Consider the following 18,721-nt stretch of genomic DNA (forward strand, 5'->3'; position numbering starts at 1 on the left):
CCAAACTTGTAAAAGCCTCAGGATCTATGGGACTACCACATCTGCGAAATTGTTCCACATGATTCTTTGAGACCATCCCTCTGCCTGCAGGCTTCACAAAGGCTCTGGAAAAGGTGCTCCTCTCTCTTCTACCTCGGCCCTCACACAGGCTTCCTGAAGATTTTACCATAGATTAGGAAGACTAGCAGAAGTGCCCCACCCCTTCTTTATGGAGGTTTTCCAAGGAACTAGAGCTGGTTGTTTCTGTTCTGTCATGCTTTAGGCATTCAAATTATGCCCAGTAAAGCTTTCAGATGTCAACAGTTCATGCGGAAGACTAGATTTACTTTTTACTGTTAAGTATTAATTTGCTCTTGCAATATGCAAAGAAACAATTAGAATAATTCAATTAATTATGCAGTCACATATTGTAAGCTTCACAGTAGAAATACTGGCTCAGGGTATCATTCCCATTCATTGTTTCAGTGAATTTCCAACAACTCCACTCCCTTGTCTTTAGATTACTACCATCTCTCCACGCCCGTCCTTGCTGCTGCCGTAAGCATTACTATTTTCAGTCAACACTCATGAAGTTAGTTTCTTGTGTTACACCAGAGTTATGCTCTTCATTAAAAAAAGCGCTACTAACACAGCTAAATACACGTGCACTTGTGAGCAGCACACCACAGCAATGAGCTTTCACTCACCTGAACAGTCAAAGGCTGAGTGTTCAGATTAGCAAGGATCCACCTGTAACAGCTACAAAATGGGAAAACACCATTTCCAACCCTGGACAGTGTTAGAGGAGTCAGAAAAATCTTAGAAGACAGACTTCAAAAACTTGCAAGCTTATACAGAAATGACGTTACGAATTTCAGTTATACTTTCCTGATAATTCAATACAATTTGCCAACAGCACAAAGCAGGAATATGGTGAAGGCTTTTAACTTAAAGTTAGGTGGGATTCTGTTTCTGCTTCAAACACAGTATTAGCGACACTGACCTCTCTATACTTAGGAGTTCTGTATTTCTCAACTTCAAAAATCCATTTTACTCTAAAGTCTGCTGTCTAATCCATAATTAAGGTATCTAAATAAGGTGCTGGGTTCTAAGACACATTGTGCACCCAACACTCTCCTCAGGTGAGTTAGACATGCTAGGTTTATTTGCACTTCTAACAAGGATTTAGATGTTCAATGTTAAGAGATGGTTTTGTTTTGCATTTCTTTTGGTAGGGGTTTTTCATTTGTTTGTTTGTTGTGGGTTGTTGGGGTTTTTTAAGCCTTGGCCATACTCACCACAAATGATAAAAAAACTACCATTAAAATAAATCCCTTAATAATTACTGCTTTCCAACAGACTGGTCCCTGTAGTTGAACTGTTACTTAATGTGCTTCAGCCAGCCTCTACTATAAAGGAATGGAGACACCCCAGGCAATATTCACACAACAAGTATTGGAACCAGCTGCTGCAGAGCCACCTTAGGAAAAAAAGGTTTCTCAATTTAATTGGGAAAACAGGAGGAAGCATAAATTTTACTGCCATTAATAACTTCAAGCAATCCCGATATGACTTTACCTCACCCTGATGGCTGGACATGTGCTTTTTGTTAGGGTCTCTGCCACATCTGACCCCTATTGTTTGCTCACTTGATCAGGTAAGAAAATGTATGTTGCTTTATAGGATAAACGAGGCCTATTAAAGTCAGAAAAAACACTGCAGTAGCCTATAAGAAGCTCCATTTTTCAACAGATGTGTGAAGCTCCATAATAAGTTCATTACAAAAAGGCCAAGCGAACTCATAAAGAGAACACATCTACTTTAAGCCTTCTTAAAAGAAACTTTCATAAAAGGAATAGAACATTAAAAACCCACAGCACTCCGTTAATTAGAGAGCAAAGTACTTCTTGGGTTTTTAAACAGCAGTCAACACATAATCCAGCTTGGCTGCATACCGTATCAAGACTCGATTGTTAAAGAAACCCAGCATACAACTGTTTGGCAATTCTTTGATTGCTCATTAAACCTAGCTTGTAAAGAACGGAAAAATTTCAGAGGAATTTCAGCAGTTTCCAGAAAAGATTTTACATAATAAAACTCTCTAAAATTCTATCAATGAACCTAGTGAAGATGGACTCTCCAGCGAGGACCAAATCAGACTGTCAAAGTCGCCCTCTGCTCTATCTCCAGCTTAAATAAAGAACTCGGAGTTTGGAATTTGCAAACTGTGGCACAGCCCTTAGACTTTTGCATAAGATCAGGTGCCTACTACTTCTCAGTGTACTGACATTTAGTCTTGGAACACTGAGAAATTGAGAACATCAGGCCAGGATACTCATATCAATAAGGCATATAGGCTCAATAAGTACTGTGACTGCCAAAACTGTACCACTGCAACTTGGGACTGATCGCATTGTATCTCAGCATGCGGTATAACACACACTCATTTACTTGCCTGAATACAAATCCACAAAGCCAATTCTCTTTCAGTCACTAATATGTATTGGAAAACGTAACCCAAGATATTTACCACCACCCAAAATCTTTTTGAGGTTGAACACCTTGGCACTGTGCAACACTTTCACAGCCACATGCACAATCCTTCTGCACTCCATGTCCCATTTGGGCCCAATTTGCAATTGGTACTGGTTTGTGACCTGCCCACTTTTCAGCTCACCAATACCCGTGTTCAGTCAGCCCTCGATTTTCAAGAGCAGCTAGCAACTTCAAGCAACCAAGGAGTCACACTTCAGTCTGACTTGCGAGCGTAACAGGTTTGCATTCTTTAAGCATGGCTTGCTCTGGGAAGTGCATGAAAAGAAAATGGCATTTCAAGACAATATGCATTCAGTACACCTAAGAACAATCCAGCAGCTCAAAGGGATGAATGCACACACCATAGAAAAAAAAAGTTTGCTCCCTGCATGCAGCCAGACTCCTTTTACCCTTTGAGCTGCAACACAGTTCCCACTGCAACAGCTTTTGCACCATTCCCTATCATTCATAACCTTGTGAGAGGAATAACTAACTCAAAGGTGGACCCAGGAACTGAAGTACTGCCTGCCACACCTGCATACTGCCAGGAGCTCCTTCTGAAAAAAGGTCCACCAAGAAGGCTGCAGCCTGCCATAACACACACAGCAGCACTCAGCTGGTTCTGCTGTACAAACTTCCTGCTGTTCTCATGGAGAATGGAGAACTATTTGTCTCGCTTCACAAAGGCTAAGAAACCACTCAGAACCAGCACAAAATAGCACCCTTATTAGAATAATATGAATCACAAGCTGTGCGTGTATTTAAGAGAGCTGTACTAAAAATTTTGTATTTGGTTTGGCCAGTTAACTGAAAAACAAAGTGGATTTGGTCCAAACAAGGAGTGAGTTTTTTTCATTCTTCCTTATAGACAATGTTTTCTTCCGTTTGTTGCCAGGGCATTTACTTTAGGAACCAATCACACATCCAGGGGAAGAATTATGAAAAAGGGTAACGTTTCCCTTCTGTCCAGTGGATAAGCATTCCTAGGGATAAAGGATGTGAATGTGTTTATTCTTGAAGTTAAGCTCTACTTTTCTCCCTTTCAGTGAGAATACTTTTCCACGAGCTAATATGCTAACCACCACAGTACTGTCTGTGTTCAGAGCAAACCATTCCTCCACTCCACTTCACTTAAATATATGATGTAAAGCAAATGAGAGCACTGCAAGAGTGAAGCAAGCCTCCACAGAAGAGTCTATAGCGTGCTGCTTTGGTCTCTACTTCTGAGGTGATGATTAGAAGGCACTGAATCTGTGTTTTCCACATTTCAGGCAAATGTCTAGCTTAAACCACTTGGTGAATTCACATGAATTCTCACCTTAGTCCACTGAAGCCATACTTCACTGACACATAAAGCATTCACAGAGAGAATGTATAAAAAAGAAAGATCAGTCTAAATACAATTTCTAAGTATTAAAGCAAAGCCACCAGCACCAAAAAAAAAAGTTCTCCACAAAGCCCTGGTGACTCAACAATTACAAGGGTTTTCTTAAAGAACTGAAGGCGCACAAAACAAAATCTCTTCTCATACCCTCTAAGCAGCATGCGTATGGAGAAACATAAATACAGCAGGCCACAGCTCATAGGCCTCCACAGCTTTGTTCCAGCTTCTGATCTCAAGTCTGAAGCCAAATTTCCCTCAACTGCACCCAGTTCTTTGAGATCCAGAACACAACAAAGGCCAGCTGTAGTTGATTAACTTGGGTGCCCAGAGAGCGCAAGAGGAGTCTTATATACAATACTTCAGACTTGTGAAGAGAAGCCGCAAAAACTAGCAAGTGGTGTTGACTGGCAAAGCTACATGGGGAAGCAGGCATTGGCACTATTAAAAAGGAAACCAAGACTAAGCAGAATTTCTCATGCCCATGCTTTCAACAACAGCCTCAACACTCTGGAGTAAAAGAAAGAAGATGGTCCTTCTCCAACATATCCATGCCATACTGAGTCCGTTCCCAATAGCTCAGTTGAAGCTGGTCCAACTCCTCTGCTTCCAGCCTCCACCTACATTTAGAGCCTTCCTGCACCCAAGCCACTAAATGTCCCTTGGAAAAACAGCATATCTTCCAGAACTGCAGACTGCAACCACCTCACTGCTCAGCCCTAAACCGCTGTCTGACAAATCCTGTCCTTTAATTCTTTGCAATCTCAACTCTCCCTTTAAACACCTACTACACTCATCTCAAACCCAATGCTAAAGACTCAAACACACAGCATGCACAAATGTTAAATTTCAGTAGGCTGAGTCAACAAACTTGACCTCTTGGCATTAGGAGCTGTATGGTAACTTGTCAACAGCTGTTGAGGTGTGTTAGCACTTTAAGGTGACCTGCAAATGTAAGCCGAAGGGTACTGACTTGAATAATGTGTGTTTAATACCCAAGTAACCCATATAAAAGGGGCATCTGGCACACGATTATTTTATTATCAAGGTTGCAGGCTTCCCTGAGACAGGATACACAAAGTGATGTATTTGAGAATTATCTGAATAACCATATGAAGAAAAAAAGTTTCACAAATCACAGAGCTGGCTTAAGAAACAAGTAATACACAGTATTTCTACATACATTTTCTAACCAGCACACTGTAAAACAAGTATCAAGAATTTCTACAGGGAGGAGCTAGGGCAAACAGCACATGCCTCCATGCCAAAAAAAAAAAAAAAAAAAAAAAGGATCTGACTTCCAAGTCAAGCAAGGAAAGAAGAATCATCCATGGACCCACATGGACAGTGAAGCTTCTGGAAGTACTAGCAGAACTTGCCGTAGATTACCCTAACAGCCACTTCAGGAACAGACTGCAATTTTAGCAGCCGGTTCTTCTGAGCTAAACAGCCTTCTGCACAAGCCTACTTACAAGTCCAAGAGAATGGTGTTTGAAGAGAAATTGTCCTCTCCACGTTAGAATTGGACACTGGAAAGCAGATTTTTAACTGGTGAGTTTAGTCTGACTAATATTAAATGGAGAACAACTGGAAGCAGGGACTTCTCTCAGTAATTTGTGTTGTGCCATTGCTTGGCGTGACAAGCACCCAGAGGCCCTAGCCTTCAACCACAGTGCTAGAACAAAAGAAACAAGTTCCTGCTTCAAAAAGCTTACAATGCAAGCTGAACCAGACTACCTAGCTCCTCTCTCAAACAAGAAGAAAATATTATTTCCTGACCAGCTCCACTTCTCAGTTTACTGCCAAATAACATTGTCGTGAGGGGAAGAAAAAAAAAAAAGTATAATGAAGAGAGAGATTCCAAATGCCATTTTTCTTCTCCCTCCTAGCTCAGCCCAGAGGAGGACATCAAGTGCAAACATGGATGTGGGGCAGGAAGCATAAAAAAAAAAAAAAGTCTGAGGCATTTCAGGATATATCAGGTAGCTGTTATATTAATCAGCAACAGGATTAAGGCTTCCAAACCAGTGTAAGTTTTCATGGTATTAACTTGTATAGTAAACAGCAATAAGGTCATGTTGAGGCTGAATATAAAACTGAGAAGGCGAACAACCCTATGAGACTATACAAAGCTAGAGGAGAAAGCTCACAGACTCACCATTGCATTTCACTTGTTCCAACCACATCTGCATACACTGGCTGCACTGGACTTAGGCACATCCCAAACCCAACATATCTCAGAAAGCTTTAGTGACATCTTGCACCAGTGTTTCACACAAGATCCTCAAACTCCCACTTCAAAATGAGCGCTCAACAATTCTGATGGCCAAATCCTGCTAAACTTTTAGTGTATCTACTGGAGTGGCCTCTAGATAGCATCAGCCAAAAAGCACACAAGGAGCAATAAAATATCCCTCCTGAGAACTCTAGCTTATAACAATGATCAAATTAGACAATCCTCTGCTTTTCCCAAACTCATTATGTTCTCCATGGCTTTCCCTCACAGCCAACAAGAAGTTTCACTTGTATCTGAAGTACTCGCATGATTTTACGCGACTTACAGACTGTCAAGCTGAATGTCTAAAAAGTAGTACTGCCTAGAGTTGAAGCTGACAAAGCTGGGAAATTTTTAATCTATCTGGACCATTAAGGTAACAAGAGACAGCAAATATATCAAGCTTCACAATATTTTTTTAATTTTTTAAAAAGGTAGTTGGTATCCCATCAGCAAAGCTCTGTGAAGTTGCTGGCTGTTTTTCCTGGGTGCTCCCCCAGTACTACCAGCATCACCCACGTGTCAGTTCACATGGTTTTCAGGTAGCTATCAGAGTTATTTTTAAAGACCAGAAGACTCATTCAACAGTTTAACAGAACCCAACAATAAATCTGCTGGGAACCATGTAATTAAATTTCCACTTAAACCTGCATCTGAAAAGATGGTTTGAATGATAAAAAGTTAGTAGTGAGAAAGTTCTTTAGCAAAGAGAAAAGTGATGTAGCAACTTCTACGCACACTCTATCATGACGCACACAGTTTCACTATCCCTGCTGAAACATCTATATTAGAACAAAAGAAAACATACCTAGAAGTGCAGTGAGTTTGGGAAGCAGACCGACTTGTACCATTTTATTTCTTAGGCCTGTGTCAAAGGAGAGATTTAATAAGAGTCGAAGAGTGATGTTCAGCAGGTCTTCATGTTCACAGGGTACCATTTTCACAAGTTTTTCAACAATATCCATTTCAACCTGCATATCAATAAAAACAAAAATCTGTAAGCCATCCAAACGTAGGTTTCTCTTCAATGTAAAAGCCCTCTCTGTGTTATATGTTCACACCCATGTGTATGCAAATACATATCCAATTTGTACCCACAATAGTGACTGTCAACACGTTTTCATCTGAAGCAACTTTGGTTATGTCTTTGTGGTTGAAGTCTTCTAGATCGGTTCAAAACCTTTTTTGAATCCAAAAAGTTCAGATATCTTAGAAATATTCCTCACAGTTGGAATACTGCAAGAATCTGGTCGAGACATCACTTGCAAGACAAAATTTTGGGAGGGCTGAGAACTCATTTAAACTCAAACACAAGCAGCCCTGGAGCAACTAACATTACAGCCGAAGAGATACCCAACCAAGAAAGGCAGAAAATTGGCATCCAGAAAGAATTTGAGACCTCTCATTATGAATTTCAAATGAACCCCTAGACAGAACTTTGCATGTGCTCTCAGAAGAGGCATACCATCCTGTACATTAATTTAATAAAAGCATGAAAATAATCCTGAAACATGTATCACTTTCAAATTAAGAAGTGGAATCCAGGAACTGAGAAGTGGTATCAGTTCCTGAGATCGTGTTCCCTTTACCAGCCAGAAAAGACATTTGAGCATTGACTGGCAAGATTTCAGAAAGTTTTTTATCATCTTTTAAGCATTAAGCAACATTTTTCTGCTTTTATTTGACATAACCTTTTAAATGCATTCATTTTCTGTTTCCCAGAACCTTCTTTGGCCAGAAGGAGCACATAAAATTACTTTGCATTCATCAAACTTTTGCATGTATGTAACTAGCCTTCCAGTTATACACACAACAGAATGAATACTAAGAAAAGAAACTACAGCTCTCCCCACACGGCATCAAACAACTGACTGGATACCTTTGATCAAAAATAATCAGATAGCACGAATTCCTACTTCACTGTTTTGAATTTAATATGGCACTTGAATACCAAAGGAAAGAATGTGCTATAAATATACATAGATTATTCAGTTTTACTTGAAATCGGATGTTGCACAACTAATCTTGCTTCATTTTGCCTTTGACATTTTTGTGTTATTGCTTAATATAAATATTAGAACACCTTCTCCATTGGTAGGTTCTGTGGAGAAAAACGTATTGTGTCTATTGTCAGTAAGAAATGCTCAAACAGACAGCTGACCTGAAGCATACAAACCTTTTCAAAAGTCTTTTCAAAACTGTTAAAACACTGCAATAAAATAAATCTAACAATTTTGTTTCATTTGTCTTTCTACTAAATCAAGTGGAATGCAAAAGTGTGCCAGCAAATCAGTGGGCTGGAGAGCTAATTCTTGTTTTCCTAAAGTCCTTCAGGGCATTACACAAGTATAAACTAAACCAATGCCCAATCATCTAATAAACAGTCTACATTCTCCCCCAAAAATGCATGCTTGGTGTCTGACTTTTGTTAAGAAATCGGATACCCATATATAAATAAGGGAGATACCTCTTGCCTGCAGTGTTTAGTGCATAGACATTCAAATGACAGTTCCAGTAACAAAGATACAATTAATTTCCTATTGCATTTACACAGATATTTTCATCTCACAATCTAAGTGTAACATTAATCTCAGATTACCTCTTTGATAAAAAAAAAATTATTTTCATTTATCAAACTGGCATAAAGGCACAGAAATGAAAACATGTATCTACTAAAAGCCATCAAGAAATCAGTAAAGAAGATACTGGGCTAGAGGCTAAAGAGAAAAAACAGCTACAATTTCAGAAGTTTGAGACTTCATCTAAAAAAAGTTTATGATGAGCAACACTGCCTCCAGTTCTTACGAGCCACTGGCAGCACGAAGGAACAGTTGTGAGGTGCCTTTGAAGACCAAGCTGACCTATGAAATATGAAAAATAATCTAGCAAACTGCAAAAGGATAACTGCCTCTCCCTCCCAGACAATACAGGGCAGAGGCAGTATGTTGTCAAAAGAGTCTAGTTTGAGGGCAGGGTCATGGCCATCTCCAGCAGTGGGGCTATGACAAGACTTTGGGGCGCTGGCTTCAAAATTTGGAATTTCCTATATCATATTTTGAGGTAGCTTCACTGTATGGCATGACAGTTCTTCAAAAATTATTGCAGTATGTTACACTGGATGCTGTACTTCTTTTCTTTTACTCATTTTACTAGTAACAAAGTAGGATAATCTGTGCTACAGATATTTAGCATGGGGACAGAGATGTCTCCCGCTTCCCTCCAACCGCACAGTTTTCAGAGTCCATACCTTTCTGATATTGCAGTAGAGTGCTATGAGCCTTACCATATCATTTTTGTTCTCCATAAAAATGCTGAGTTTCTTCAAGAAAGATACAACCAGGATAAGCAGCTCAAAATTATCACGGTCCAGTGCTTTCACTAACATATGGACAATGTTCTTGTTTCTCATCTTCAGCTCAGTGCGAGTATCCTCAGCAAGATTTAGGAGCAGGTAAAGTGCAACTAACAAAGTCAAAGACAAATTACAACAACAGAACTAACAAGCCTCTATATACACATTAAGTGCTTAAGACTTTCAAAAGTATTCAGCTCCCTGCCCAGTGCCTTTCGAAGGAAACTGACCATGAATGCTTTTTATTCTCATTTAGAAAGCATTTAAATGATTAATTCTAATAGTGGCTTTGAAAGTAATATAAAATCATGTTCACTAGAATCTGTTTATATTCCAATGGGAACTATTGAAAAGCTATGCCACTCTGATAATTTCAACCTAACATTAAGCTTATTTTAGTACAAAAACTTAAATAAGCAGAAGCTATTCAATGTGAGTCAGATACAGGCCAAGTTAAAAAAAAAAATAATCAAATGTACACAACACAAATACTCAACGCCGCCCAAACCAACATATCATGAGCAAAGAAAAGTGGATCACTTTTGCTATTTTTCCCCTACGACTGTCTGACAGTATGCTAATGATTTTTAAAGTGATCTATCAATCTGATTAAATACTCATCTTTTCCCTATTCTTTGGCAATGCTCTTCCATATTCATCCATGCATTTAGTATGTTTAAGACATCCTGGTTATGAAAAGCGTCTGATAGAACCCTCTATACACATTCACTAACAAGGAAATAATTTCCTGTTTGGATTTGGTACCTCTGAGCAGCTGTTCCTGCTTGACAACCAGTCCTTGATATTTCTTGTACGTTTTCTCATAGTCCTTTTTCAAGGTTTGATTTTCAGGATCTTCATCAAGTAAATCACAAAAGTTAAGGAGTTCAGATAAATGTTACAGAGCCTAGATGACTGTGTATTGTCCTCAAAGGTGTTATTCATTCACTAGTAAAAAGCAAGAGATCTATGGAACAGCAACTATAAAGACACTACCTTAGCAACAACTTGCTACATCTGTAATATACAGCATTATTTTTTTTCTTCTCCTAGTCCTGGATGTATTACATCCTAATAAGCAGCACAAACATTCTTAAGACATACTGCTGATAAAACTTTTTTTTCTTGTGTTGTTTTAGTAACTACAGCTTAGTTGCTGTACGCTCATCTCATATAAGCCAACAACAGCTATCAAGTCAGAAGCCATCAAGCTGCCCCAGCATATCAAAAGGATATCAGCTTTCTTCTTTTTAGCAAGTTCTTCCTGCCAAAGCTCATGTCTCTTCAGTTCATGGTCTATGATATTCATACACAAGGCTCCAATTTTGTAGTGTGTTATTATTCCATGAAATTGAGAAAAACTACATTGAAGAAAACACATCTGTGAGAAAAAAAATAAATACAAACCACCCCAAATCTGTTTTGACATCTATGGTAGCAGTGCCCCAACTCTGCATCACTTGTATTAAAAAAAGGTATTTACTCTGTGCCCCATTATAACACTTCTTTATTGGAAAATTATTACAAAACAAGAACAATTCCTGAAAACATGAATATTTTTTCCAAACTTGTGGAAAAACAAGCAACAGTTTTCTGTTCCAAGTCAAAATAAAAGCACATTCCAATTTTCATGCATAAAGGAAAATCCAATCAGCCCCACTTTTCATAATATAAGTGTTTCAGAGGACCGTCCACTCACCGTTAATATCATAGAGGTCTAAAATCAAGTTGCAATGCAAATTCTGTTTGAATTTTTTCTAGGCAGGGTATGCTGAAACACTGGTATATCTAAATAAGAGCAAGCACCCATTTCAGTTTTTAATACTGTTTCTTCCTTGTAGGAATGCTGAAGAAATTAAAAGCTGGCAGCTCAGCCTGTAAGCTATGGGTCAGAATCCTTACTGGTTTCTTTCTGGCTCTGCTACACACTGCCTCACCACGGGGTTCTTTTTTGTGCCTCCATTTTGTCACTTGTAACAAGCATGTTTCTCTCTCAACAAATTTTTTGCCCGTTTCAGCGAGGTTTTACACTGCCATGCAGAAAGCAAATGAAAAGCCACTAAGCAGAGAGAAGTTTCTTATGTTCCTATACGCAGAGGCTCTGCACTCACCTTGAAAAGCAGAAGAAAATATAAATTATATTGGTAGCAAGTTCCACGCTTTGTTTCCAGTCCTCCCTCAACACTCTAGCCAATGCACCCAAGGCAGTTTCTGAAGTGAAACAACATTTAGATAAGCATCAGCATTTCACTTCCCTGTTTTTGTATTGTGAGACTTAGAATTTGAATACACCTTATTCCACATATATCAAGTTTTCCAATGGAAGATTTTCAGAGGTACCTCATTTTAACAGGTAACACTGCTCACAAGTTCTGTTTGGAGATGTTACTAAAATAGAGTACCCTGGGTGGTCATCCACTTGCAAACCATAAGAGGTGACATGCAAGGGAACTGCAACCTAACACCAAGGTCAACTTAAAACTACTACTAAACTGAAGATCTTGTGGTCTCTGCCAGCTGCATGTTGCATACTACACTGTGGCTGCCTACTACACTACTACCCCTACCTAAAACCATTACTTTTACTTCCAAATCCCCTTAAAATTCTACCTTGACAACTATCGTTTTTCATGCACTTCTATTTATTTCCCTCCCCATAGCAACTCTGTATTATTTAATGATTTTATTTATATTTCCTCTTGTCATGCTTCAGGTTACTTTTCCTCTCTGAATCACTTATCTTTTCTGTTCACTTTCCCCTATCTAGTCCCTCTTCATGTACACCATGTTACACCATCAGAATGAGAAAAGCAGCAGCTGGCAATTTCAAGCACTGGAATATTCACAACAACTCATGGGGACAAGCCATTATTTGATGGCTTACTATTCCCCTTCATTTCCAATTCTTACAATAATCTTGCTTACTGACATCACAGGATGGGTTGAGTACATACTGGAGTAACCATTTACTTGAGGAATGTGGGAGTACAAGAGCTCAGTAAAGGAGACAAAGGGAACAAGTTAAAAAATTAACTGAATTAAGACACTAACCTACCATCATTTCAGAAGTCTGGTTTAGATTGCCCTTATCTTTTGTTTGTCTGACACCTTTACAGAGTGTAAGGTCCTTTTTTGCCTCAGAAGAAAGGGACAATGGGAAATAATAATGCATATACATGTACACATCTGTATTTACCAACACACACTATTCCACACTGATGTAGCTCTCAAAATGCACATGGGACAGCACATACGTATGCAGACACAAAATGACAGCAATGTGAATGTGCTATCATGCATTCCAGTAAGATTTTAAAATGGATCCATAAGCAAAAAGAGTATGGTGTGCTAGTGAAATACTTGGGTGATACACCCATATACAATTTATTAATTCTCTTGGAAACTAGACACCTAAACTTATGTCAGCCTGCAAACCCCAGTTTCAAAGCAAGCTTCCTGATCTTCAGGATATAACACTACATTCTCTTGTTCCAGCAGCAATGCCAAATGAAGTTAATTTAGCATCAAAGTAACTAGGTTCAGAAAAAACAGATGAAGCCTGTTGAGGGCAGGACAATTTCTCTTAGGCCCACCTAAGAACAATCTAAATGGCATCCATTTGTAGACAGATCCAACTGGGCTTTGACAGCCAGCTTATTACATACTGAGAAGCACAGCCTAGCAAGTTAGAGAAAATCCCAAATTAAGAGAAGTTACCATTTGTTTTTAAAATTACCATTGATAAGCAGTTCTTCCAAATTATCAGGATTCCTAGCCAGCTGCAGGATGAGGGCAGAGCCACGCACCTTGTCAGGAATGTCCTCATACAGTAACTCAATGTACTCATCCATGTCATTGATGTTGGCAACTTCGTCAATCTGAGAGTAGTCGTAAACAAGGGTTTCACAGAGAAGGACAGATGTCAATTCAACGCAATCAATCACAACATTATTCAATCACAAGACAAAAGAGTGCACACCTTTGAGTTAAGATCTTAGGAAAAAATAAAATACAAGGAAAAAAATTCAACATATCCAGAATCACTGCCAATGAACACCAGGAAATCTGAGAAGATTTAATTACAAAAAACAAAGGATGCTCAGACACAACTCCCTGCGTCCTGTCCGATGTTCCAGACCTCACTTGCTGTCCTGCTGCGTGTTATAGCTGGAGGGGGGGGGGGGGGAAGTATGCAAGTCAAATATTTTACCCTTTATGGAGATAATTTTTATTCCATTGTGCAGTATTTCCAAACCAAGTTCTTTGTTTAAAAAACAAGCAGCAAAAAAACCTGAGAATTCAGCATTTCCTCTCCCCCCCTCCCTTATATAACCACTTAAGTAAATGGGGTTTACATTTCTTTTCTAACACCAATATTTACCTCCATTCCTTCAAATGGGGGTGGATCTTTTGGCTTACTAGATTTCTCTTTTTTTTCTGTAAAGAAAAAGACATGGTTGCAGTTAAGTCACACATATTCACAAATGAAAAAAATACCCAGTATTCTCATAGTAAACATACTGGTTAAATCAAGGTCAAAGTCCTTTTGTGTTCAGCTGACCAGCCAAACTAACACAGCTAAGGTATGTCAGGTTCCTGAAGCGGAACGGCCCACAGGGAGCAAAATAAACCCTCAGATCCCTTTCAGCTATTCAGTATAAACAATCAGCTACAGCCCAGTCAGCTGGGGAGACAGAGGGTAACACACCTTAGTGCAAGCCAAGTGACAAAACTCACTTCCACAGTGACATACCTTAGCAGCTTTGATTCTGCCTGTACACTGTGGCAAAGCAGCCCTGTGATACATCAAGACATATATACAGAATAAAAGAGGGTAAACATCCAAAGCAGTTACAATTAGGGCATGTAAATAACATTAATCTTAGTTTTAAACTCATCCCATTAAGGTAAGAATCCAATTGAGAACAAAATTTACCGTTTTATGATTGCAAGGAGCCTTGCTAACCACAAAGTAATGCAGGGTCAGGTGTTAAATATGAAACTGTCCCCTGAGCAGAAAGTTTAAGACAAACTTAAGACATAAATAGGACCACCAGGATGCCAGGAACTTAAGAAGATGAGAGAACTACCCCAGGCAGTCTGCTACACTGTACCCAAGTCTGTTACACTCCGAAACTCCTCACTCCAGTTTTACAGACAGCGCAAATTCAGCCTAGCAACACTACCCTTGCAACAGGTGATGACAGATCTTTCTAGGGAGATACTAGTACAATCCCTTAATGTCACGGGCAAGTGGAGATGCAACATGAAGAGGCCGCACCAAACAGTGGAATCTCTACCTCTCAAGTCCTGCTATAGCACAGGGCAGCCAGTAAGAAGCATCCATACTAAGTTTAACTAACAAAAATATACACTTTGGTTGTTAGAAAGATAAGTCCCGCCCTCCAGTTTTCCAAGTGTGATTTAACTATACATCTTCCCCACTCTCATTACCCCTGGAGAAGTCATACATCAAGCAGGTTCGGATCTCAGCTAGAAAAACCTCACACAGTAGTTATTCAATGCTGAAGCAGCCGTCCCAAGCTACTTTGTTCCTGTATTATTTACCTTTTCCCACCGAGGCATCTCTGCGATTCTGCAGATAGTACAACAGCTGTTCTACCTCTGCAAGTTTGGAGGGGTGAATGAGCTTGCATTCTTCAACCACCTTTCGAGCCAGGGAAGCAATGTCTGTATTTGCATTAAGACTCTTCAGCCGAATGCTGCAACACAGATAGGTCTCTTCTCAGTTGTTAAATTTGTATATCTTCAGTCCTTCGATTTATGTTTACACAGTCATTAATTTCTTGAAGCAGAAATGTGATCCCGATACCCCCAAAGTCCATCCTATGGCTTACAAAGGAAATGCGAAAGCAGTGGCTCTCTACAACTCCAAATGGCAAGTAACTGTCAAACAGATTTGACAGAGCATAACCGTCCATCAGCTGACAAGCAGCAACACTAAATGCAGCTGTACAAACAGATCCCTTGTAACTGCTGTAAGACACAGCAGCCAGTAATTTATTTGCAATACACCCCCAAAAAAAGCACACAGGACTGCAAAGTAGTACTGCATACACAAAAAAACCAAAATGAGAAATGGCTATGGGTGTTGACTACACAGGAAGGTTCCGTTGTGGTGCCTGCAGATGCAGTGTCAGCAGTCTCCCATAGATCTGTCAGACCTGCAGTCAGGTCCACAAGCAATGAGCAGTAAGAAATCTCTGTGGGCACTAACAATAGGATGGATCAAAGGAATTCCACCATGTTGCAGATGCAAGTTATGTTGATTCATCTGAAAAAAGATGAACATTTCTGATATCTGATATTTAAGACAATTTAAGGATTCTCTTCACCCCCCCCCTCAATTATTCTTCTTACATTGCATTCAGACAGGTAGCTACTTCAGCTCAAATTTTCAAAAAGAATTCAGTATAGAGACAAAACCCAGGAAATGTCCAAACTTGCAGCTTGGAAACTAAATTTATGATAATTCTGTGGGCTTTTCCAATGGGGAATATTTTAATGCTCTTAAAAGAGAAATACTAGGCAAAACTAAAACACAGGTATTATAGTGAAATCACTAGCAGGGGTGACAGATCAAAACAACAGGAGAGCCAACAGCTAAAGCATAAGGCTGTCAGAAGGTTCAATAGTATTGCTTGCTCCAACATTAACCATCATTTGAGTAGGAACCAATCACTTCTCTCTACTTCAAGTTCTCACCACATAAAATGGGAGTAATCACTTTTCTTTACAAAACACCTTAAAGTACACAGATGAAAGTTTACAACATGTGTTTTAGGTGTTAACTTTCCTAGGCACACATTGTTTCCTGGCTTCTAAACCCTCTGCTAATCTAGCACTGAGTTTTATAAAGATTAGAACATATTATTTCTTACAGGCTGTTGATGCTTTGAGTTATTGAATTTATGACTCTACAAAAAACAGAAAAAAACCCCTATCAGAACATGCTAAAATGACCTTACATTTTCTGACACTCCTTGCGCTCCCCCAGCATGGGGTCTCCCAGCTCTCCCAGAATCGTTGCTTCCACTTCATAGTGGACAATGAGGGCTTTCTCAGATGGATGAACATCTATGTTGCCTCCTTTTACCTTCCTGCCACAAATAATAAAAAAATGAGTTACTGATTAAATGAAAAGCTCAGAAAACATATCAGAACATAGATCAGTAATAGCCACCTGTCTCCTGTTCTATTCAGACCCTAAACCCAAGCACTGCCCTCCTTGCACACCATATTTCATTTCACACAGCTGTAGCAAAGCTTAGTGAGAGTGGCTTATCCTTAACTATTACCTCTAGTACGTACAGAAAGACCCAAGCCATTGGTGAAGCCTTAGTCACAGATGTAAGGAAGAAACAGGATAAATCTTTGATTTCTGAGTCTCCCAGCTCTCTTAAGGAACTACAATCAGGAAGAAGATGCATTTCACAGAGGTGGTGAATTTCCCAGTTGATTCCCAATTACATTGTCAGTATTGAGAAATCTTCTGCTAATGACATTGATCTAGTACAGTCATTTACAAATGGAAATTTTTCCTCAAGGACTCACCTGGCTAAATCTTAACAGTTAAAAAACCTACCAAGAATGAATTCAAAGTAATTTGTATTTCAAATTAACTATTCTCTCCTGAAGCACTAACATCTTTGCTATGTTCTTTACCTCACTGTGTGTGTTGCCAGGCTCAGGGGATTACCAGATCAACAGCTGCCATCAACAGGTATAAATTAAGCATGTTTACCTGCTTTTCTACAGCTACAGATATTTTGGAAAAGCATTCTCCAGGAAAGCACTCTGGGTACATCACTGCCAAAAGGGCCTATCCTGCTCTCTCCTCCTTTGTGCCAGCAACCCCATGTCCACATAGATACAAGGCCATAAGGAGAGGCCATGGATCAAAGGCCATAAAAGATATATTTCATTTCTGTTTTCAAGCAATGGGAGAACCACATCCAGAGATTTTAGTTACACATTTCTGACTTTGGTGGTAAAGCTGACACTTGCCCATTTTCGCCTTGGTACTGCCAACAGAGTATGTACAGCCACACCACAAATCAGGCTGCTAAAACACCACAGACGAAAAACAACTCCCTAATGTGGGTTTGGGTTTTGGTGTGTGGGTGGGGTTTTTGGTTTGTTTTGGGGTTTTGTTTGGGAGTTGGGTTTTTTCAGACAGATCATGTCAATAAACAGATTTACAGGTGGCTTCACCAGTAGTTTTATCAGCATAAATGAGACAGCAGCTAGCTATGGCATTGGGACAAATAGACCAGGGAAATCTACTTCAGCCTCACAGTGCTGGAAACATTACCAAATCCGGATGCAGCCTTCAGTGTAATCACTCTCTTCAGAGAATATTTGCAATGTGTGTCTCCATCTACCCCACTAGTATGGTGGCAGCTTTTCCTTCTGCAGAACAAAACTGCAAAAAATTTCTTTTTCTTGAGATAGAGCTGCCCAAAAAAACCCACAAACCACAGAAAGGTCTGCTGTGGGAAACAAAAAGTCTAGTTCAAGTACCAGCCTTACAAGGGCATAAAGCTACCGGGCAAACAAATACAGCTCACTGCTAAAGAGCAGCATCTTCCTTGATGAGATTGTAGCAGAACTCCATTTAACACTTAATATTTTTTTGAAGATACTTGTGGTTTTTTCCCTTTAGTGGTACTTTGAGGCGAATGCTTCGCTACAGACTGTTCTCACAGAGTCCAGCCTTGCAGGGCTGAAAGCTTACAGCATACCTATTTCAGAAAAAACTGGCTCTTGCTCCTTACCCCCAAAAATATTTCCCCCATATTTAGACCTACCAGGAGATCCCAACCACAAATGCTCCTCCTGACAGTCAATCCTCCATTAAGTGACAGCTTGGTAATATTTAGGGATAAAAAGAACAAGATTGGTAGAGAAGTGGCCCGAAGGAGTTCAGCATAGTTCTACAAGAACTAAGGTGAACTAACAGCTCATAATTGCCAAAAGGATTAGATCTTCCCATGTCTTCCCTGCTCCTGGCAGTCACCTTGGTTCAGCGTGAGGGCTTGTCAAACCCTTTCACGGCCAATTCCAGCAATCCAACAGAGAACGCTTCATGTTTTGGGTAGACAGAGTTTTTCAGTGCGTTACTTAATTCAAATGCTCTATAGAAAGGGAATAACGCTTCTGTAAAGGGCTAAAGAGG

At 39.6% G+C, this 18,721-nt stretch overlaps 1 protein-coding gene across 2 annotated transcripts in view; it reads right to left on the reverse strand.

Annotated features, from left to right (window-relative positions):
• Nucleotides 1–18,721, reverse strand: part of KIFAP3 (kinesin associated protein 3) — a 71,158-nt gene that overhangs the window by 49,578 nt on the left and 2,859 nt on the right. For both annotated transcript variants that reach the window (XM_055815471.1, XM_055815472.1), the window contains exons 2-10: nt 16,512–16,643; nt 15,091–15,245; nt 13,904–13,959; nt 13,259–13,400; nt 11,634–11,733; nt 10,759–10,883; nt 10,288–10,386; nt 9,454–9,632; nt 6,979–7,141 (exon numbers count right to left, since the gene is read on the reverse strand). In XM_055815471.1, the coding sequence (XP_055671446.1) occupies nt 6,979–7,141; nt 9,454–9,632; nt 10,288–10,386; nt 10,759–10,883; nt 11,634–11,733; nt 13,259–13,400; nt 13,904–13,959; nt 15,091–15,245; nt 16,512–16,643 (1,151 nt within the window). The remainder of the gene's footprint in view (nt 1–6,978; nt 7,142–9,453; nt 9,633–10,287; nt 10,387–10,758; nt 10,884–11,633; nt 11,734–13,258; nt 13,401–13,903; nt 13,960–15,090; nt 15,246–16,511; nt 16,644–18,721) is intronic.

Source organism: Falco peregrinus, chromosome 10, assembly GCF_023634155.1.
Source record: "Falco peregrinus isolate bFalPer1 chromosome 10, bFalPer1.pri, whole genome shotgun sequence".
NCBI lineage: Eukaryota > Metazoa > Chordata > Aves > Falconiformes > Falconidae > Falco > Falco peregrinus.